General features: G+C 58.1%; 2 protein-coding genes across 6 annotated transcripts in view; both read right to left on the bottom strand.

The window, feature by feature from the left end:
* The window catches only part of ABCB6 (ATP binding cassette subfamily B member 6 (LAN blood group)), a 49159-nt gene that overhangs the window by 346 nt on the left and 28584 nt on the right, over positions 1 to 20229 (bottom strand). The window contains exons 1-19 of one of the 5 annotated variants that reach the window (XM_064164631.1): positions 7323 to 7664; positions 6047 to 6579; positions 5130 to 5267; positions 4655 to 4844; positions 4475 to 4567; positions 4043 to 4235; positions 3835 to 3956; positions 3641 to 3750; positions 3497 to 3562; positions 2990 to 3115; positions 2824 to 2900; positions 2651 to 2714; positions 2481 to 2566; positions 2317 to 2374; positions 2037 to 2141; positions 933 to 1107; positions 528 to 640; positions 326 to 420; positions 60 to 128 (exon numbers count right to left, since the gene is read on the bottom strand). In XM_064164631.1, the coding sequence (XP_064020701.1) occupies positions 60 to 128; positions 326 to 420; positions 528 to 640; positions 933 to 1107; positions 2037 to 2141; positions 2317 to 2374; positions 2481 to 2566; positions 2651 to 2714; positions 2824 to 2900; positions 2990 to 3115; positions 3497 to 3562; positions 3641 to 3750; positions 3835 to 3956; positions 4043 to 4235; positions 4475 to 4567; positions 4655 to 4844; positions 5130 to 5267; positions 6047 to 6562 (2396 nt within the window). In that variant the 5' untranslated portion in view covers positions 6563 to 6579; positions 7323 to 7664. Of the gene's footprint in view, positions 1 to 59; positions 129 to 325; positions 421 to 527; positions 641 to 932; positions 1108 to 2036; positions 2142 to 2316; positions 2375 to 2480; positions 2567 to 2650; positions 2715 to 2823; positions 2901 to 2989; positions 3116 to 3496; positions 3563 to 3640; positions 3751 to 3834; positions 3957 to 4042; positions 4236 to 4474; positions 4568 to 4654; positions 4845 to 5129; positions 5268 to 6046; positions 6580 to 7017; positions 7089 to 7164; positions 7270 to 7322; positions 7665 to 20229 lie in introns of those variants that run through there. The other 4 variants (XM_064164612.1, XM_064164648.1, XM_064164622.1 and 1 more) reach the window with 4 other exon arrangements.
* On the bottom strand, positions 7760 to 20147 carry ATG9A (autophagy related 9A). The gene is made up of 14 exons (XM_064164922.1): positions 19990 to 20147; positions 19692 to 19735; positions 17001 to 17065; positions 16565 to 16726; positions 16344 to 16485; positions 14704 to 15452; positions 14218 to 14371; positions 13811 to 13990; positions 11818 to 12063; positions 11306 to 11526; positions 10775 to 10892; positions 10368 to 10590; positions 10089 to 10231; positions 7760 to 10003 (listed from the first exon to the last, which is right to left on the bottom strand). The coding sequence occupies exons 1-14, from the start codon at positions 20090 to 20092 to the stop codon at positions 9998 to 10000; spliced, it is 2556 nt and encodes an 851-aa protein (XP_064020992.1). The 5' UTR covers positions 20093 to 20147; the 3' UTR covers positions 7760 to 9997.

Here is a 20229-nt window from a genome sequence, read left to right as displayed (position 1 = left end):
GGGGCAGGGAGGAGGTCCCCGCTGGTGCAGACAGCACCAAGCCATCTAAATACGCTCACCTGCCTCGCTCTGCAATGCGCCCATCCTTGAGCACCAGGATCTGGTCCGCACCCACCACAGTGGAGAGCCTGCAGAAAAAGGCAGGGTCTTAGTCTGGCTCAGAGGGAAGAGGGTCTGGGAGGAGGGGTTGTGCCGTGCAAGGAGCTGCAATCACAGCACCTGTCTCCTCCTGAGCAGGAGGATAGGTCCGAGTGACCCTCTGGGGAAGGCTGGCCAGCTCGGAGAGCTCAGCGCCTCCCAGACCAGCCTTTGCCCCGGGCCCTACCTGTGTGCAACAACAATGGTGGTGCGGTGGGCACAGACTTTAGCCAGGGAAGCCTGAATGTTCCTCTCGGTCTCTGTGTCAAGTGCGGATGTGGCCTGTGGGGGAGACAGGGTGTCAGGAAAGGATGCAAGCAGCACAGGCAGCCACTGGGGCAGGGGCTGCTGTAGAGCAGCGAGGCTGGGCTGGGCGCCGCTGTCATTACCTCATCCAGCAAGATGATGTTGGGGCCCTTCAGGATGGTGCGTGCAATTGCAACGCGCTGCTTCTCCCCGCCGCTCAGCCTCAGACCTCGCTCTCCCACCTGGGTGTTGTAGCCTGCAGGCATAAGGGCAGGAAAATGCTGCACCACTGCCCTCCAAAATGGGTATGGAGACCTCTGCTGCATGGGGAGGTTCTGCTGAAACTACGCTACTGCCTGGCACAGCCGCAGCTCATCCCTGCCTGGGGGGGTGTGCAATTTTATCCTTGGAGAGAGCAGGGCGAAGCAAAGCAAAGCACAGGTTCACACGGGTGTCCCCATGGGAGACATCACCCACGGGCACATGTGAGAACATGGAGGACCCCTGGGCAGCAAAGGAGGACAAAGAGAGGTGCACGGAGGTCTCACCCTCAGGGAAGGAAAGGATGCGGTCGTGGATGTCAGCAGCCTGGGCTGCCTCCTGCACCTCTTCGTCGCTGGCCAGGATCCGCCCATAACGGATGTTGTTGGCGATGGTGTCATTGAAGAGCACAGTGTCCTGGGGCACCACCCCGATGTGAGCACGCAGCGAGGCCTGCTTCACCTGGGGAGGGGAGGGCTCAGACAGATCTCCCACAAAGACTCGCCAACAAAACCCAGTCCTAACCCTCATAGCTCCTTACAGGGTGTGTGCTTCAGGGTCCCCTCTGGACCACAGGCTCAGCTGCATCTCCATTCTGTGGCCCTTTGTAGGGGGCCCTGGCCAGTCTATGGCATTTCAGCTCAAGGGTCCAGCAGTGGTGCCCTTTCATTCCCACTCCTGACACAGACATCAGCCTTCATAGAATCAACCAGGTTGGAAGAGACCTCCAAGCTCATCCAGCCCAAACTAGCACCCAGCCCTAGCCAGTCAACCAGACCATGGCACTAAGTGCCTCATCCAGACTCCTTTTAAACACTTCCAGGCACAGCCACTCCACCACCTCCCTGGGCAGCCCATTCCAATGCCAATCACTCTCTCTGCCAACAGCTTCCTCCTAACATCCAGCCCAGACCTCCCCCGGCACAACTTGAGGCTGTGTCCCCTTGTTCTGTTGCTGGTTGTCTTGCAGAAGAGCCCAACCCCACCTGGCTACAGCCTCCCTGCAGGGACTTGTAGGCAGCAATGAGCTCTGCCCTGAGCCTCTTCTTCTGCAGGCTGCACACCCCCAGCTCCCTCAGCCTCTCCTCACAAGGCTGTGCTCCAGACCTTTCCCCAGCTTCATTGCCTTTCTCTGGACACCTTCCAGCACCTCAACATGTCTCTTGAATGGAGGAGCCCAGAACTGGACACAGACTGAAGGTGTGGCCTGAGCAGTGCTGAGCACAGGGGCAGAAGAACCTCCCTTGTCCTGCTGCCCACACTATTCAAAGGGGCTTCAGCCTTCAAAAGGGCAACAAGGGCTGTGTGCTCACTCCCACCGTGGAGAGATGTCAGTGTCTGCACTGAGCAGTACTGTGAGGCCCAGAGAAGCTGGTGTCATCCACCCTCACCTGGGAGATGTCCTGCCCATCGATGCGGATGCAGCCGCCGCGCACATCATAGAAGCGGAAGAGCAGGCGGATGACAGTGCTCTTCCCAGAGCCTGAAGGTCCCACCTGCATGCAAAGGCACAGGGACTTGGAGACATCAAAGACCCCCAGCTGACGCAGGACAGGGGCTGGGCAGGGAAGGACTGTGGCCTTCTGTGGCTCTGTCCTTCCCACCTCCGTGCTTCCCAGTCCTCTATTCCCTCCTCTAACGGTAAGCCCACACCCAAGGTTCCACTCTTACCAAGGCCAGGGTCTGCCCAGGCATCACAGAAAAGGAAACGTCCTGCAGGATTTCCTTCCTGCAGAGGGAGATAGAGAGGGGCTCACGGCCATGTCTGCTGCCCCACAGTCCTGTGCCAGGCCCCGTAGCTTGACCTGTCCCCCTCCATGCCCACCGCCCCGTACCCATCCACGTAGCTGAAGTGTACATTCTCAAACTCGATCCGCCCGGCCTCCAAGCGCAGCTCCCTGGCATTCACCACATCCTTCACCTGCCAGAGGGACAGAGGTGGCCTCAGAGCCAGCCTGTCCCAAGGCCATGTCAAGAAAAGGGGTCACAGGAAGGTGGCACTCACCTCCTGCTCTTCATTGAAGAGCTCAAACATGTTTTCCATGTCCACAAATGAGTTCTGTATCATCCTGGAAGGGAGCAAAGACTGGGAAGAAGGGCTTGGGGTAGCATATCTCAACCCAGGTGCCCCATGGTGGGAAGACAGACCCCAAGCAGCCCTGTGCTTCCCAGCATTACCTGTAGTATGTCCCAAACCAGTTGAGAGGTGTGTAGAGCTGGATGATGTAGGTGCCAAAGAGGACAAAGTCCCCTACCTGGAAAGAACAAGGTAGAAGTACCCACCAGTACCAGTACCAGTGCTCCTCTCTGAGCAGGGAGGTGCCCAGGCTGTCCCCAGCCTTACCTGCAGCTTATTTTCAGTGACAAAGTAGGCACAAAGCAAGGACCCTCCCAGCAGCCCCAGGCCAATGACCAGGTTCTGGGTCTGATTGAGGAGGCCTAACGAGGCATTAACCTTCCACTCTGAGACCTGGAAGAGACAAGGTCCACCTGGATGCTGCCACCTCAAAACCAGACCACAGTAAACTCCAGCTTCCACACAGGAGCAGTGGGTGTAAGTTGCAGCAAAAGGGGTTCTGCCTCAACACAAGGGGGAACTTCTTTCCTGTAAGGGTCACAGAGCACTGGCACAGGCTCCCCAGACAGAGTCTCCTTCTCTGGAGACTTTCAAGGCCTGTCTGGATGTGCTCCTCTGTGATCTGTGTTAGATAGTATTGTCCTGCTCTGGCAGGGGTGTTGGACTGGATGATCTCCTTGGGTCCCTTCCAACCCCTAACATCCTGTGAGCCTGTGAGGTTTGACTCCTTCCCCCCCCACCCCAAATCTCCCACTGGTGCTGAGCTCCCTGTACCTGGTACTTAACGATGGCATCGTTAAAGCGGTTCACCTCGTAGCTCTCTGCATTGTAATACTTCACCTGCAGGACAGAGAGGCAGCATGAGTGAGCAGATCAGTCCCCCACGGTGCTCAGTGACCCCCCCACTGCCTGTGGTACCGTCTCAAAGTTAAGGAGTGAATCCACAGCCCGGGACTTGGCCTCGTTGTCTCGCCTGTTCATGTCCCGGCGATATTTAGTCCTCCACTCGGTAATGAAGATGGTCAGAGCTGTGGGTAGGAGAGGGTTGTATTGGCAGGTGCCCACTGCTCCACAGCCCAGCACGGCATCCCTGCACCCTTACCCTCACTTACTCAGGTAAAGGCTCATACACACAAAGATGATGAGGCCAAACCAGGCACTGAAGACCGAGGTGAAGTAAACGATGCCGATGACAATGTCTGCAATGGTGGGGATGATGCTGAAGACGATGTAGCTGGGGGGCAGGAAGGGGGTTGGCACATCAGCCCACTCTGGTGGGGCTGCCCAGCCACCCCACACCCGCTACGGGCACACTCTCACCTGAGCAGGCTGTTGATGCTGCTGGTGCCCCGGTCCACGCTGCGCAGGACCTCACCCGTACGCCGCCCCAGGTGCCAGCGCAGAGACAGCCCATGCAGGTGGGCAAAGAGCTGCACCTGCACCTGCCGGTTGGTGAACTGCTGCACCCACACCCACAGGAAGGTGCGCAGGTTGCTCACGAAGCCAGTGGAGCCTGCGGGGCACCATGAGATGGTCGGTGGGGACTGAGGGCACTGGGGCATGCAGCTAGCTCAGAAAGCTCAGCCCAAAAGGAGGGATTTGGGATGGGCTCCTCTGCTGGGGGAGCAGCCCTCGTGGCTGCTGCCAAGAAAGTGCAGCAGTGACGGGGGCATAATGGCATCTTTGGCCATCCCAGCCCCAGCACGATGTGCCCCACGCCATCTCTTCCCAGCACTTCCAGACAGTCCTTACCAGCACCTCCGCCCTGCAGGAACTTCAACCCCACGTAGATGCAGACAGTCCAGGCCAAGGTGTGCCAGGGAGCGCCCTCTGTCAGCTGGTTCACTGCAGAGAGGGTGGCTAAGGGTCAGGACAGAGGAGCAGGAAGCACTTAGCGAGGCACCCTCGCACACGGGACGGCAGGCTGCTCACCGATGTTCTTGTAGCAGACAGGCACAAAGACGTTGATGACCCGCTCCAGCCCCATCAGGGTCATGCAGAACAGCACCAGCCCTTGCAGCAGGTGGTTGCCCTTTGGCCACATGTACGGCACCAGCAGCCGCAGCTTCCTCCTGAAGTTCTTCCAGGTGGAGGTGGTCCTGCTGGAGTCAGGCAGGAGTGGCTGGGGGAGAACAGAGTGAAGAGGTCACTCCCCTGGCACCCCAGCCCAGCTGGCGATGGCCCCAGGGATCACCCCCACCCAGAAAACAAGCCTCTGCCTCCCAGGGACCTCACTCCATCCTATCAGCAGGGCTGTATCCTCCTGCCAGGCAGGGAGCTTGAGCAGACCTAGACCTGGCTCATCTCTGGTTTCCTGAAGATGCTGCTTCCAGAGCAGCTGTATTTCCCTTTTGTCCCCATCTCCTCCCTGGCCATGTTCCCAAGCTGCTCCAGCCCTGGGACTCACCTGGCTGTTCTCCACGTCCCGCTCCTCCTCGTTGACCAGCAGCATGTAGGGCTTGTGGGGCAGCCCTGGGGCCTTCATGCCCAGAATGAAGAGCATGAACGTACAGATGTAACGCAGCAGCCAGAAACCAAACTGCACCTGAAGGGAGAGTGGGGATTGGCACTACAGCCAGTCCTTGTCACAGCCTGGCCGGGCATGGGACAGGTATGACTGACAGGTGCAAGGAGTGGAGCAGTGGGGTGAGACTGTCATAGAATCAGAGAATCAAGCAGGTTGGAAGAGAGCTCCAAGCTCAGCCAGCCCAGCCTAGCACCCAGCCCTGCCCAACCAACCAGACCACAGCATTAAGTGCCCCAGCCAGGCTTGGCTTCAACACCTCCAGGGACAGTGACTCCACCACCTCCCTGGGCAGCCCATTCCAATGCCAATCACTCTCTATGCCAACAACTTCCTAACAACATCCAGCATGAACCTCCCCTGCCACAACTTGAGGCTGTGTCCCCTTGTTCTGCTGCTGCACACACAGAGGAGAGGGGACACCCCATGCAATTCAGTGGGACCTCTGGCTGAGCACAGCACCTCAGGCAGCCCCCAGACCCCCTCCTTCCTCCCCTGACATATCTAGCTCTGTAACCTCCAGCTTGGGACGCCCCTACCCTGGGAGCAGCAGAGAAGTAAAAGGCAACAGGCCAACTCTGGGCCTGGGCCTGACCCAGGCTGAAGTAGGAGCTGAGTCACATAGGAACATGGAGAGATGTGCGATAGCTGGGCTCGGGGCCAAGACTTGCAGCAAGGTGTGTGGGTGCAATCTGGGAGTGGGCACACCCTGGACATGGCACACCCCACCCCAGCACTGCAATGCTGAGATCCCACCCCACGACCAGCCCTGCCCCTGACCACAGCCCCCCTCAGTCCACCTTCTGGTTGGTGTCCTCCAGTGCCCACCACCACAACGGGCTCCTCCAGCACACCAGGGTCAGGTTCTCAGCGGCAAAGGCCAGCGCCCAGAAGAGCAGAAGCACAGTGCCATGGCCTCGCGTCCGGTCCCGTGCCAGCACCCGGGTACGCTCCAGCTGCAGGAGGGCAACGGCGCAGCCCCAGCTGAGGGCCCAGAGGCAGGCATGCAGCAACATGTACCCATACAGCTGCCCTGGCCCCGTTGCTTGCCACAGCAGCCCACCAAAGGGCTGCAGGGCCAGGAGCAGGGACAGGATGACCTGGCCATGATAGAGACGGGAGCGGGGAATATACTTGGGCTCCATGGGACGGCCAAAACGGACGTAGCAGGCATACTGCAGGGCACCCAGCAACAGGCAGACACTCAGCAGCACGGCTGGCACCAGGGTGAAGAAGAAGCAAGGCTGGAAGCCCTGCTGGACCCAGGCCTGGGCAATGGAGCTGTTGCCCTCACAGTAGCTCCTCAGCTCCACCATCCTGGCAGGTCACCCGGCTGCAGAGAGAAGAAAGGCTGCAGTAAGGCCTCGGGGTGGGATGTCAGGCACAGCTGCAAACAGACTCCTGGCGGGATGTCATGGGAAGCACTCAGGAGCAGAAACGAGCACCGCTGGACACAGACGGAAGGGACACGCTGCATGCCGCTCTCAGGCAGCCACGCGTGCAACCGCGCAAGCTCTGCGTGGGGATGGACACGAACACTACACCAGGATCCACTTGCGGGCCCTGCCGATGCCCCCCTGGGCACTACGCTGGGTCCCCGGAGCCCCTGGGGATGCGCTGGGACTCGGGGGGCAGTGAGGAGGCACGGACAGGAAGGCGGTGGAACGCTGGGACCGGGGGGAAGCAGTGCGGGGCACCGCCGCCGTGCCAGGGCCGGGGCTAACGCGAGGCTGGGGAAGTGCAAGGACGAAGGCAGGGGACACACACGTACAGGCTGACGGACCCTCGGGACCGGCACACGCACGGTGTCGGAGCAGCGCTCAGGCGGCGCCGGCGCCGCTCGACCCTGGCCTCGCTACCCGCGCAGCCGCCGTGCCGCCCCCGCCGCCCCGCCCCAGGGAGCCCTGCAGCCGCTCACCTGCCCTGCGCCCCCCGCTCCGGCCCTCCCCAGGCCTCTGCCTCGCAGCCGCCAGCCGCCGCACGCCGGGTCCCGGCGCCGCTCGGCTCCGCTCCGCCCCGTTCCCCGCCCCGGCACCGTCAGGTCCCTACGCGCCCGCCCCGGCGCCGCCACTGCACCTCCGCTGCGTGGGTCTCGGCCTCGGTGCCGGCCCCGGGCTGCACGGAGCTGCCACCCCCGCGGCACCGCGCCCCACAGGTGCTCCTGTGCAGAGACAGGCTCGGGTCGGTGTCCGCAGTGCGGGCCAAGGCGAGAGTCGCCAAAGCCCCGGCAAGGCAATTCGGTTATCGCAGCCGCCCGCCCAGCGCTGCGGTGCCGCGATAGCTGCCGCCCCGCCCGCCGCAGAGGTCAGGCAGGACGGCACTGCCCTCCTGGTGATAAATATAGCTGCCCCCCTCCCGCGGCTCCCGGCCGGGATCCGCTCCGGCCGGCTGCCAGCCCTGCCGGCACCTCGCAGCCTCCTGCTGCCATCCGGTACCGGCTAAGCCAGCTTCTCGGGGCCCTACGCCGGGTCGGGCGTGCTGCACGGTGAAGGAAGACTCGGAGGCGACAGGGATGACACGGCCCATCTTTATTAGACAGCTGTACAGCGAGGGCACGGTGGGGCCGGTACCGCGCTTCCCAGGGACTCCTGCACCCGCACGCCGACGAGGAGATGCAGAGCAGCGGCTCGCCATGCACGTGGGACACCGACAACACAAGCACAACATGCGGCAAGGGCTCCGGCCTGCTCCTGCCAAGCCTCCTCCTCCTGCCAGCCCAGGAAAAGGCCCTCAGCCAGCCAGCTCTCAGCTTAAATACCGGCACAAACCCATCTGGGAGGCCCGGGTGCAGCACTCGGCAGCCACGGGAGGTTCACCTCCACCCACAGCAGCAGCCAGGGTGCCTGGCAAAGCCTCTGGAAAGCTTGGAGCTCACAGGTTTGCTTTCAGTTTCTTGTCACCTGAAGCCGGAGCTGGAGCAAGCCCGTTGCAGCTGCTCCTCTGTGGGAGGACCCCACCAGATCCATGGACCCCCTTGCCTGGCTCAGTGCTGGCCCCAGCAGCAAAGAGCAATCATTGCTTCAGCATACTCCACTTGGTCTCTATCAGACTCCAGAGCAGCTGCAGCTTTGGTTCATCCATCCCTCCCTATCACAAAAGGGAACCCAAAGATCCTGCCCCGACCTGAGCACCTCACCTCTGCTCACGCCCTGCTGTCCTGGTTTTGGCTGGGGTTCCTGCACCCCTGCGAGCCTGCAGCTTAGCCAAACACACCCAGCCCAGGCTCAAAGTGCACAGGGCAAAAATCCTGGCAGAGGAAGAGAGGCAGCCTTGGGCTGCAGGGACAGCAATGGAGTGTCTGCAGTGCTCACAGAGAGCATGGCAAAAGCGAGCAGCCCTGGTCAAGGGCGAGAGTGGAAAGCAAAGCCTGGCAGGAGTTGTCTGGGATGCAAATCTTCAAGAGCTGCCACTGAAAGAGAATGAAACCAGAACAATGGTGGGAAGGTTGTGTCTGAGGCTGTGCTACACAGCTGGTATCTTGATCCCACACACAAGTAATCATGCCTGAACTGGGCTTTGCCTCTCTCTTGGCAGCCCTCCTTGCCCTGTTTGGCCCATGCCAGCTGCTTAGCACAAGGTCTCCACAGCAGCCAAAGCAATGTTGCAAGCGAGGTCTCAGGATGGAAGGAGGAGCTGGGAGTCCCTGGGTGAGATGCGAGAGACACACCAAAGCCTTTGCCTGGGGAAGAGGCCTGACACCACAGAAATGGCTGCATCAGGAGGACAGATCCAATGGGCCAAAGTCTGGGCATGGGGAAAAAAAAGCCTCTAACATGCCAGTGGGAAGGGAACTGATACAGAGAACATGATCTTCAGGCTGTGCTGCAACGAGCCTGTGAGCGCTCCTGGTGGGCTGCTCTGCTCCGAGTCTCTTTGGCACTGCAGGAGGACCTGCTCACATCCCAGACCCCACCAGCCAGGAGAATACTGCCCTACCCCAGAGGTACAGCACAGAGCCTGCCAGCTGGGAAGGACATCAGGGACCCAGCACTCTCACCCCACTGACCCTCCCTCGTATGTGTGTAGGGGATGGGCGCAGCTGTCATGAGAGTTGGGGAAGAGCAGCACAGCATCCCCAGATCCCAGCCAGAGCTCTTCCCACCGGCTCTAGATCCTTCTGTGGGGTCCTTCTGAGGGGCCTGGGCTGCAGGGCAAGTGAGCACCCCACTGTTGTCCTGCTCTGGGCTGAGAGGCACACTGGTCCTCTCCAGGAGGGCAAACATGGTCCTGGGCACCTCCTCAGGGCTGCAGGCAGGGCAGGTGCACTGCTACAGGCTGAGATGGACTTCCCTCAACAGGTCCTGCCTTCAGTTTGGAGGCAGGTCCCAGCGCTGGGCAGACATCTGGAGCTGATGCCATCTCACATCCCTCCAAACAACAGCTGCTGCCACCACTTCCGAGCCAGTCCACAGCTCCCCACTGCTGAGTCCTGGTCACATCAGCTTCTGCAGGCTCTGCAGCGATCCTCCAACACGGACGACACAGATGTGAACACAGACACATGTATGTACTCACACACGCATTCACCCCACAGAGTCAGAGTGGCATTGACTTGACACACAGCTGGACAGAAGGTGCCACCACAAAGCTGCCAGCCTGGCAGTTTTGTCTCTTCGGCAACCGATGGCAACAAAATGGAGCCTGGGACTATCCTGTCTGCTTAGGACTGGAGAATAATCAGGCTGATGCCACATCCTGCTGCCCAGGTGGCTCCCAGTGTGCAACCCCCATGAGATCCCCAGTCTACAAGGCTATACCTGCAAGACAGAGAGGGCATGTTGGCACCCATTGGGACCATCCTAAGTACACATTTCCCTTCCGAGCCACAGCTTTCGCCCCTACCTTGTGGACCTGTGGTGGAAGCTCATCCTCTGAGCTCTCCTCTGGCACGGGCTCTGGGTGTCTTGCTGACTGCCCATCCTCAGCCCAGCCACCCAGAGGGAGGCGGGAGAAGTGTGATGGGGCTCTGTGTACTGTGCCCGGGTCTGCAGGAGAGGCAAGGAGGAAGATCAGCTACCCAGGGGGATGACAGGGGAAGACCAGGTACTCCTGACAGTCCATAGAGGGCAGTGGATCCAGGGCCATGACCTGGAGCTCAGACCGCTGCCACGGCTCCCATACCTGTGATGCCACCGTATCGCCGCTGGAAGCCGGTCTGCAGGGTGGCTGTCTCCTCGGCAGGCTGCCGCGGCGAGGAGAAGGGGTAGCTGGCAGAGCGGGGGATGGGGACGGAGGCTCCCCGTGGAGCATCCAGCTCCTCGTGGGTGCTCTCCCCGCTCTCGTCGCTCTCTCGCCGGTGCCAGGTGTGCCGCTCGGGCTCCAGCTGGGCATGCTGCTTGTGCAACTGCAGGCCAAAAGAGGAGGGAATCAACTGAGTGAGAGAGCAGGCAGCCAAACACAGCTGCTCCGCAGCACTGGGCGCACACTGCTCTCAGCTCTCGCTGACACTGCTATCAGTCAGTCCCGACAAGGCTTCTGCCGACGCTGGCCCCACGCTCCTCTGGCTGGCCCAGCTCCAGGCTACTCACCTCGTGCATGTAGAGTGCATGGAGACTCATCTCAGTGGAGGCATACTCCGACAGGATCATGCTCTGCAGCTGACCCTCCCAGGCGCTGCTCCCTGAGCTCACAGTCCTCGCGTCAGCACTGCCATGAGACACACAGCTGAGGTTTGCTGCCCAGGTGCTCCCCACGCTGCTCAGTCCCCTCTCTACCCTAATGTCAGGCCTATAGAGACCCATTTCTGAGCTGGGTAGGAACAGGCTCCCTGTAGCATCTCTCCAGATGCACAAGGCAACCGGTCCTGCTTTGGCAATGCCTCTCCCCTACCAGGGGGTTCTCACGACAGCAGGACCTACAGGAGAACACCAGGACCCCAGGCATTGCCCTTTGGGGCCAGACTAGGCACCTGAACCTATCTCTCCTTGTGAAGGTATCCCTTGCTGTGCCAGGCTGCAGAAATAAATGCCACTGTGCACCTAGGACAACATGATGGCAACTGGACAAGGATTTAAGGATTTGTGAGGTGTTTGGCCACCTCTTTTCAGCTTGCAGCTTACCCAGAGGCTGTCATGGCACTGGCACCCCGAGGTTGGGCTGCCTCTCCATCCCTTCCTGATGTCTGGAAGCCACTGGGAGGCTGCTGGGCAGACTGAAGTGGGGAGAAGGAACGCAAGGCCGAGGCCACTTCAGAGAGGTGGCGGGAGGCCTGCCCGTCCCGGCCCACGTGGAAGCCCAGCGCCGAGGAGCCCACGATCACGTTGGCAATTAGGCTGTGAGGCTGCGGAGTTGAAACGGAGAGAATCATTCTTCTGTGCAGACCTGGAGGGCTGATGCCAGCCAGTCACACCGAACTGAGGCCCTCCAGCTCTCAGCCCTGCTCCCAGCTCACAGGGCCTCAGCACAGCCTGCTGCCTTATCTAGGAGCCGCCCAGCAGCCCAGCTAGTGCTGACCTATCATATCTGCAGCACCGCATGTGGCCCCGGCAAGAGCAAAATCGCATAGAGGGCCTGATTTATCAATTTGCCAGCTCTCAGCAATCACCCCATGTGCACCCCCAACCCTGGGCACCTCCGACTCCGACTGCAGGGACTGGATGGAGCTGAAGAGGGCGTTTTCGGGAAGCACAGCCTGCTGAGCCAGGGCGATGCTGCTGTCCCGGTGCACCCGCTCCTTCAGGAAGCCGATGAAGGCTGTGCTCTCACGGGGTGGCTGCCACTTGGGGTTGGTGATGGCAAAGTGCATGAGGGACAGCTCTGTCTTGCCGTCTTCAGCCTGCTGGTAAATGGAGGCCTCGGTCTTTCCAGCTGACATCCACTGTGGAGCATAGAGAGGTAATGAGGAACAGGATCTGCTCTGCACTCTCACTAAGCCTCCTAATAACCCTGCGATCAGGCTGGGCAAAGCACACAACACTCAGCATAAGCTGGGCCATGGTTCTGCACGTAGCAGGTGCCAGACCAAAAGCCCTGTACTAGTTTAGCCCTCCTAGCCTGGGGCAGAAGCAGCAAGCACAGCATCTTCCACTTCCACCCGAGAACATGCAGTGCTGCAGGGGAACTGGAGAGACAGGAACCAGTCACAAAGCACACAGCTGAAAGCCTTGTCTTGCACTCTGCTGTTTGCAACAAAAGCAACTACAGCCAACAAATGACTGCTCCTAAAAGCTCCCTGTCAGAGTCTACTCCCATCCAGTTCACTATCACTAGAGGCTCTTCCCAGTACAAGTAACCTAAATTTGAAAGCACAGGAAGTAGATGAATCATCTTTTTTTCCACACTGAATTTTATGTAATGGAAAATGCTTCCTCTGTCCCCAAAGCTGCCTCTCCCCTGGGCACAGGCAGCCCAGCTTAATTAAGTCAGTTCTCAGTGGTCACACCTCAACACCCAAATATCTCCAATTCCTCTTTCCTGAGGGCACAGGACTCTGGGTTGCAAGGATATGAAATAAAGAAAAGACAAAGCCTGGTTCACAACATACCAAGTTGATCACAGGCTCACAGGATATCAGGGGTTGGAAGGAACCCAAGGAGATCATCCAGTCCAACCCCACTGCCAGGGCAAGACAATGCAATCTAGCTCAGATCACACAGGAACACATCCAGACAGACCTTGAAAGTTTACAGGGAAGGAGACTCCACAACCTCTCTGGGCAGCCTGTTTCAGTGCTCTGGGATCCTTACAGTAAAGAAGTTCCCCCTTGTGTTGAGCTGGAACCTCCTGTGCTGCAGCTTACACCCATGCTCCTTGTCCTATCCCAGGGAGCAGTGAGCAGAGACTGTTCCTGAGCAGAGACTGTTCCCCCTCTCCTGACCCCCAGCCCTCAGATGTTTATAAACATGATTAAATCCCCTCTAAGTCTTCTCCAGACTCAACAGCCCCAGGTCCCTCAGCCTCTCCTCATGAGCCATGCCCTCTAACCCCCTCATCATCCTTGTAGCCCTCTGCTGGACCCTCTCCAGCAGATCCCTGTCCCTCTTAAACTGGGGAGCCCAAAACTGAAGGCAGCATTGAAGATGAGGTCTCAGCAGGGCAGAGTAGAGGGGAAGGAGAACCTGCCTTGATCTGCTGAACACACTCTTCTTAATGCACCCCAGGATCCCATTGGCCTTCTTGCTGTCCCATGGCTAAACAGCACTCCCAGGTCTGTCTGCACAGGGCTGCTCTCCAGCAGATCACCTCCCAGCCTGTACTGGTGCAGTTTATTATTCCTCCCCACATGCAGGACTCTGCACTTGTCCTTGTTGAACCTCATTTGGTTCCTCTGTGCCCAGCTCTCCAATCTGTCCAGGTCTATCTGGATGCCAGCACAGCCTTCAGCTTTATCAGCCAAGCCTCCCAGCTTGGTGACATCAGTAAACCTGCTGAGCAGACACTCTGTCCCCTGATTATCACAGCCAAGCCACAAGAGCTCTCTGGGGGCTGGCAGGCTCAGACACCCAGCAGAGAGGCGGGAGGGTGATCTGACCTGTGGGCTGCCAGGAGTGGTGAGTTACAGCCTCTTAAGAGCAAAGAAGATAGTGAGGAGCCCAGGCTGCTTTCCCACCTCCCACGGGACCTACCGCTGGGTGGCCGTGCTGGCGCACATCCATCTGGGCAAAGGAGCAGGTGTCGCCCACTCCCACCACCTCCACCGTGAAGTTGCGGAAGAAGTCGACAATATCCAAGGACTTGGGCCGCAGGAAGACAATGAGGATCAGAGGGGTAATGATGGGACTCAGGAGCTCCTCTAGGATGAAGACCTACACACAGAGATGACAGGCTCAGCACGAGCTTGAAGATGTAAAACAAAACCTCACAATCCCAAAGCCAGCCCATCTCCTGCCCTCCACCTTCTGGGGCAGGGTGTCTCTGAGAAAGCTGCTTTGTTCCTCTGCCAGCCCAGGAGCTGCTTGGCTCTTCAGCAGCTTCTCCCTCCTGCAGGGATAGGAGCAAATCCCCATTCCGGGCCTGTGCTAGCCAAGCTCACCGCTTTGTACTGGAAGAGTTGGGCAAACTCGTCCCTGGTTTCATAGCGGTGGGCATTGCCCTGCCAGTGGTCAGGCATGTAGTGGATATGTGCTAGGATGACTCGCAGCAGCTGCTCTGGGCAAAACACCAGGTGCTGGTCAGGGATGAAAGACCTGTAGGACAGGACGAGTAAACATCACAGCATCACATCTCAGTTCCTGGGAGATCTCATCCTGAGTGGGCAGGGTGACTGGCCCATTTCACGGCTCCAAGGGTAGCTTTCACTCCCAAGCCGAACCTTCCTGCCTGCCCAGCCCTGGCAGGGCCCAGCCCTCATATACAATCACTGCCCTTAGCATCACCACTACTTGCTTCTGCTCCCAACTCTTTCACTCGAGCAGATTCATGTCCACTTGCAACCAAAGAGCACGTTTGCATGGATGACTGTCAGGCCCACAGCCCCCCACAGCACTGGCAGCACAGGAGCAGCACAGACCCACCTCACCTGCACACGGTGATGCCCACCCCGAGCAGGGTGACTGTGGTCAGGACATGCTCGACAGCCAGCACGTCCTCATCATAGATGGTGAGAGCGATGAGCACAGCCAGGATGGAGCCAGCAAAGAAGGCCACATTCTTGGCCACAATGGTGAGGAGTGGGGAGATAAAGCAGTTCATGTACTTGGATGCTGGCTTGTACCCCTTGCTGAGGCGTGAGTGCAGTTCGTGGTCCAGCTCGTTGAAGTGACGGAGGTAACAGCGTCCGTAGAGAGACCAGCAGCGGGCACCCAAGCTGCCTGGCTCTCGTTTCAGGATCTCTGTGTAGCTGAAGAAGGCATAGAGGATCTGCCAGATGAGGATGAGGGGGCAGAGGAGGAAGTTAGCAATGCCAATCCAGAGGATGCGAGTGCTGAGCTTCTCAGCCAGCTCTAGGCGGTTCCCGGCCCGTTTGTACTCAGCCTTCAGGCTCCACTCGTTTTCAAAGAGGGAGCCAGGCCCCCAGAAGAAGATAAGCTCGAAGTTGTACTTGAGCCCACGGGTGTAGAAGACAGTGTCCCCCAGCAGGGGCAGGCGGAAGCGGATGGGCAGCAGTGACTTGTTCACCATGGCCACCATGTAGTTCTTGAAGCGGAGAATGCGGTGGTAGATGTCAAGCTCTGTCAGCTCCTTCTTGTGGATGCAGATCTGGTGCTCCTTCTGGATCTGCACGATGCGGGCCTGCACCTCCTGCCAGGTGTAGTATGGCAGGGTGGACTGGAAGGGAGCAAGCAGCAATGTTAGGGGCAGGATGTGTCCAGGGACAAAGGCTGGGCTGAACCCACTTAAAGAGCAGGTGTTGGTGCAGGCCTAAGGGTGCCAATGAAGCACACACAACAACAGGATGCAAGATAACCTCCTGCACTTCTGCAGCAAGCAAACCCCATACCTTACCCCAGTGCCCTTTACCCCTAGTCTAGTGCAGATTACTCTTTCCCAGCCACTGGCACACCAGTTGCCTTGGAACCATGAACACAGCTCCAGGCTCCCATGGGTCCTCCCACAGCTACCAAGTGGAGTCATCAGGGAGATAGCAAAGCAGCATCCCAGAGGGAGCCTGTGGGAAAGCTGGGGACAAACCCAGCCTCTTAGCTCACCTCACCTTCCTCAAAACAGTCTTCCTTCTAGGGGTGCACACACACCTTCTGATGTTGTCCATCAGAGCAATGACTTTGAACTGGGGTCTATGTGCAAGCCTCCATGTCCCAGTTTCCACCACCCCCTCTCCCAAAATGAACAAGGAAGATGAGACTGTCCACAACTTAGGCAGGTACAAGGATATCCTGGCTCATGCTTTCTCTGTTGAAAGGCTTCACAGAAAAGGCCATCACCAAAGAATAAACATATTGGGTGGCAGATGGCAGAGCTGTGTGCCAGCAGGCAGAACAGCAGGCTGGGGAGAGAGGAGTTAACACAGAACAAATTGGCTGGTGGAGAAAAGACTGAAAGGAGATGTATCCGTATGGAGCAGAGGGAAGAGTGGTCCATACAGCTTCCTGGAGAAGCTGGCTTCAGAGGGGACTGAAGGTGAGCTGCTTCTCACCAGCTGGCAAATAACTCTTGTGTCCCTTAGTGTCCTTGTATGTGGCCCTTGGCCCAGCTACTTACCATAGGGATTTTGAGGGCATTGATGTAGAAAGAGTGAATCTCCCAGTAGCAGCAAATGTTGTAGATGAATTTGACAAGCCTGTGGATCCAGAAAACCCCAGCTATCACCAGGATGCAGATGAGGAAGCTGTTTGCCTGGATTCTGCAAGCAAGAAGAGGCAGGTAATAGAAGACAGGACGAGGCAGACACCTCAAGTACCTGAGACAGCAACAGCTCCTACCTTGCGCTGCAGACATTTGGAGGCAAGAAGGCATCTGGCAGAGTCACCTTGATGGGCTCACTGGGATGCTGGCTATGATTTACTGCTTTGTTGGCAAAGAGGATGTCATAATCAACGCAGCTGATAAGAAAGGTGGTGAATGCCACCACAAAGATGAACTGCCTGTGAGGAAAGAAAGCAGGCATGAAGGAATCACCCTGCCACACCCCAAAATGTGAAAGGAGGAAGGGTCACGTCACAGAGATGCATTCCCACAGCTGTGGCAGCAGGGAAGTTCAGGGGCATCAGCTCCTTGAACCAGAATGCAGTCTGGGGCAGAGAAAAACCTAACTAAGGGAAGACAACTCCCAGCCACTCAGCTACAGGAGCTTGGCAGATGCCTGTGGCTGTTCCCCAGCAGCTGTCACAGCCAAAGAGAGGAGAAACCTCCACTTACATGAGCTCAAAGATCTCCCCAATGAGCATGCAGGTGAAGCCATTTTTCTGATGCAGGTTATAGACGTGAAAGATACAGTTAAGGAGAACAGTCTGGAGACTCCTTCCCTCTGAAGGGTGGAGAGGCACTTTCATGTCTCACTGGCATCCACAGCTCTCCAGCTGAGCCTCCATCCTCCACTGAGGGAAACCCCCTCCCACACCTACTCATCAGCAAGCTGGTTCTCCACTGCAGGAAACGCACTCTGCCCAGGTAAAACGTAACTGGCATAAGAGGACATCAAAGCTCTAGCACCTGTGACTGGTCATCCTGTTCCCAATCCTGGTAACGTGGTTAGCATAACTAACACCAGGTTTATAAAGCAAGCAGCCATTCTCTGTAACCAAGCAGCTCACCTCTTAGTTCCCTCCTCTGTACTGTCAAGCCCTGAAAGTCTGTAAACCAAGTAAACAAACCAAACTGATTTCTTCTTCCTCCCTGCCAGCCTCAAGATTCCTGGGCAACAGGTTGACTGGTCCCTTCCTTACCAGCCTTTGTGAACCAAGGCCAACCTGATGGCAGTGATGACCCCATCAGAGAACATGGAAGTGTAGAAGGACATACAGCACTGTTCACATAATCTGGCCTGGCTCAGGAGCAGTGTGGCCAGCAGGACAAGGGAGGTTACTCTTCCCCTGTACTCAGCACTGCTCAGGCCACACCTTGAGTGCTGTGTCCAGCTCTGGGCTCCTCAATTCAACAGAGATGTTGAGGTACTGGAAGGTGTCTAGAGAAGGGCAGCAAGGCTGGGGAGGGGCCTGGAGCACAGCCCTGTGAGGAGAGGCTGAGGGAGCTGGGGGTGTGCAGCCTGCAGCAGAGGAGGCTCAGGGCAGAGCTCATTGCTGTCTACAAGTCCCTGAAGGGAGGCTACAGCCAGGTGGGGTTGGGCTCTTCTCCCAGGCAACCAGTAAGAGAACAAGGGGACACAGCCTCAAGCTGTAGCAGGGGAGGTCTAGGCTGGATCTTAGGAAGAAGCTGTTGGCAGAGAGAGTGATTGGCATTGGAATGGGCTCCCAGGGAGGTGGTGGAGTCACCGTCCCTGGAGGTGTTGAAGCCAAGCCTGGCTGGGGCACTTAGTGCCATGGTCTGGTTGATTGGCCAGGGCTGGGTGCTAGGTTGGGCTGGATGAGCTTGGAGGTTTCTTCCAACCTGGTTGATTCTGTGAAGGAGTCAAAACTCCCAAGTGGGAACTTTGACCAGAACTAGGACCCCTCAGCAGAGAGCTCAGCATCCTCAGAGATGCCTCCACTGTCATCTGCTTCCTCCAAGGACTGAGTGACTTGCATTTTTTTTAATGACCTTTGAGTTTAGATTATGATTATTATACTGATAAGCCAAACCATGTGTTATGATCCAGCCCTACCTGCAGAGAGTCCCAGTGATTAGAAACCATGAACTATGTAAAACCATGATATAAAATTCTGTACTATGCTACTTATAAAGCTGTACTACACTGACTCTGCTTATAGCTATTCTGTGCTGCTCTGGTCATGAATGCTGTCCCATGATAATAATAAACCCACGTTAAGCAAATAAAACTCTAATTGTAACTGCAGCTTACTATTGCCACCACTCTGCCAAGGATCCCTACAAAAACCCTGCCTGTCCCTTCCACGTTAGATGACGCAACCCTACAGGGATGAGGTGTCGAGGATGTGAGTCCTGACACCACCTGACATCCTGCAGCTTCACAGTATCATCATCAGGGTTGGAAGAGACCTAACAGATCATCAAGTCCAACCCTTTACCACAGAGCTCAAGGCCAGACCATGGCACCAAGTGCCACGTCCAATCCTGCCTTGAACAGCCCCAGGGACGGCGACTCCACCACCTCCCCGGGCAGCCCATTCCAGTGTCCAATGACTCTCTCAGTGAAGAACTTTCTCCTCACCTCAAGCCTAAATCTCCCCTGGCACACCCTGAGGCTGTGTCCTCTTGTTCTGGTGCTGGCCACCTGAGAGAAGAGAGCAACCTTGTCCTGGCCACAACCACCCCTCAGGTCGCTGTAGACAGCAATAAGGTCTCCCCTGAGCCTCCTCTTCTCCAGGCTAAACAATCCCAGCTCACTCAGCCTCTCCTCATAGGGCTGTGCTCAAGGCCTCTCCCCAGCCTCGTTGCCCTTCTCTGGACTCGCTCAAGCATCTCAACGTCCCTTTTAAACTGGGGGGCCCAGAATTGAGCACCAATTAGTTAGTAATACCAACACTCTACCTGGGCAGCCCACTGGAACGGGCTGCCCAGGGAGGTGGTAGAATTGCTGTCCCTAGAGGTGTTGAAGCAAAGCCTGGATGAGGCACTTTGTGCCAAGGTCTGGTTGATTGGCCAGGGCTGGGCGATAGGTTGCGCTGGCTGAGCTTGGAGCTCTCTTCCATCCTGCTTGATTCTATGATCCTAAAAAGTCTCTCCCCAGCTTTTTTGTAGCCCCCTTCAGATGCTGGAAGGCCACAAGAAGGTCACCTGGGAGCCTCCTCTGCTCCAGCCTGCACAGCCCCAACTCCTTCAGTCTGTGCTCACAGCAGAGCTGCTGCAGCCTCTGAGTATCCTCCTGGCTCTGGACATCTCTGAATTACCCCGAACCCGGTGTCTCCACAAGCACTGACAGCCCAGGAGGCAGTGAGGTGCCTCCTGCCTGAATCTCCTGAGAAAGGATATGCGAGAGAAGAAGAGGTCCAGGTTCTCAATGTGATGCCACGGAGCTGAAGGAAGAAGCGCAGGGTGAGAGGCCGTCCAACGCACCCAACCTTCCTGCCTGGGGGAGACAATCCCACCTCTTCCCCGTCCGGAGCCCCTCCAAGTCCCATGGCATCCATCCGCGGCTGCCCGTGCTCCCTGGCTGCTCCCCCGCTCCCTAAGGCCTCCGCCGCCTCACGCTTCCCCACCCCGCTACCCACACGCTCGGGCTGGTGGCCAGACCAGGCCCCATCCCCCCGATGCCGGTGCCGCCGCTCACACTTGGCGCCCTCGGGGACATGGACAAGCAGGTCGCCGCCACCGGGAGGTGACTCGGTAGAGGAGCTCTCCAGGCGCTGATACTGCGTCTCGAAATGGGCCATGACGGGGCCCGCGCCGCCGCCGCCACCGGCCCCGGCCCCGGCCCGGCCTGGCCCCGGCCCGGCCCGGCCTGCTCGGGCCCCTGCTCCGCCCCCTCCACGACTGGCGGCCGCGACACCCAATAGACGCTTCGGGGCGG

Source organism: Pogoniulus pusillus, chromosome 2, assembly GCF_015220805.1.
Source record: "Pogoniulus pusillus isolate bPogPus1 chromosome 2, bPogPus1.pri, whole genome shotgun sequence".
Classification (NCBI taxonomy): domain Eukaryota; kingdom Metazoa; phylum Chordata; class Aves; order Piciformes; family Lybiidae; genus Pogoniulus; species Pogoniulus pusillus.
The sequence above is the reverse complement of the archived record's forward strand: the minus strand, read 5'-3'. Positions and strand labels throughout refer to the sequence as shown.

What these genes read in the sequence shown, in the direction of transcription:
- ATG9A (XM_064164922.1), bottom strand. Translation starts at nt 20,092, where the DNA reads ATGGCCCATTTCGAGACGCAGTATCAGCGCCTGGAGAGCTCCTCTACC. An exon ending in TGGACCTCTTCTTCTCTCGC is followed by an intron (nt 17,066 to 19,691) that starts ATATCCTTTCTC and finishes TGTATCTTTCAC; the next exon opens with GTCTATAACCTGCATCAGAA. An exon ending in ATGCCCTCAAAATCCCTATG is followed by an intron (nt 15,453 to 16,343) that starts GTAAGTAGCTGG and finishes GCTCCCTTCCAG; the next exon opens with TCCACCCTGCCATACTACAC.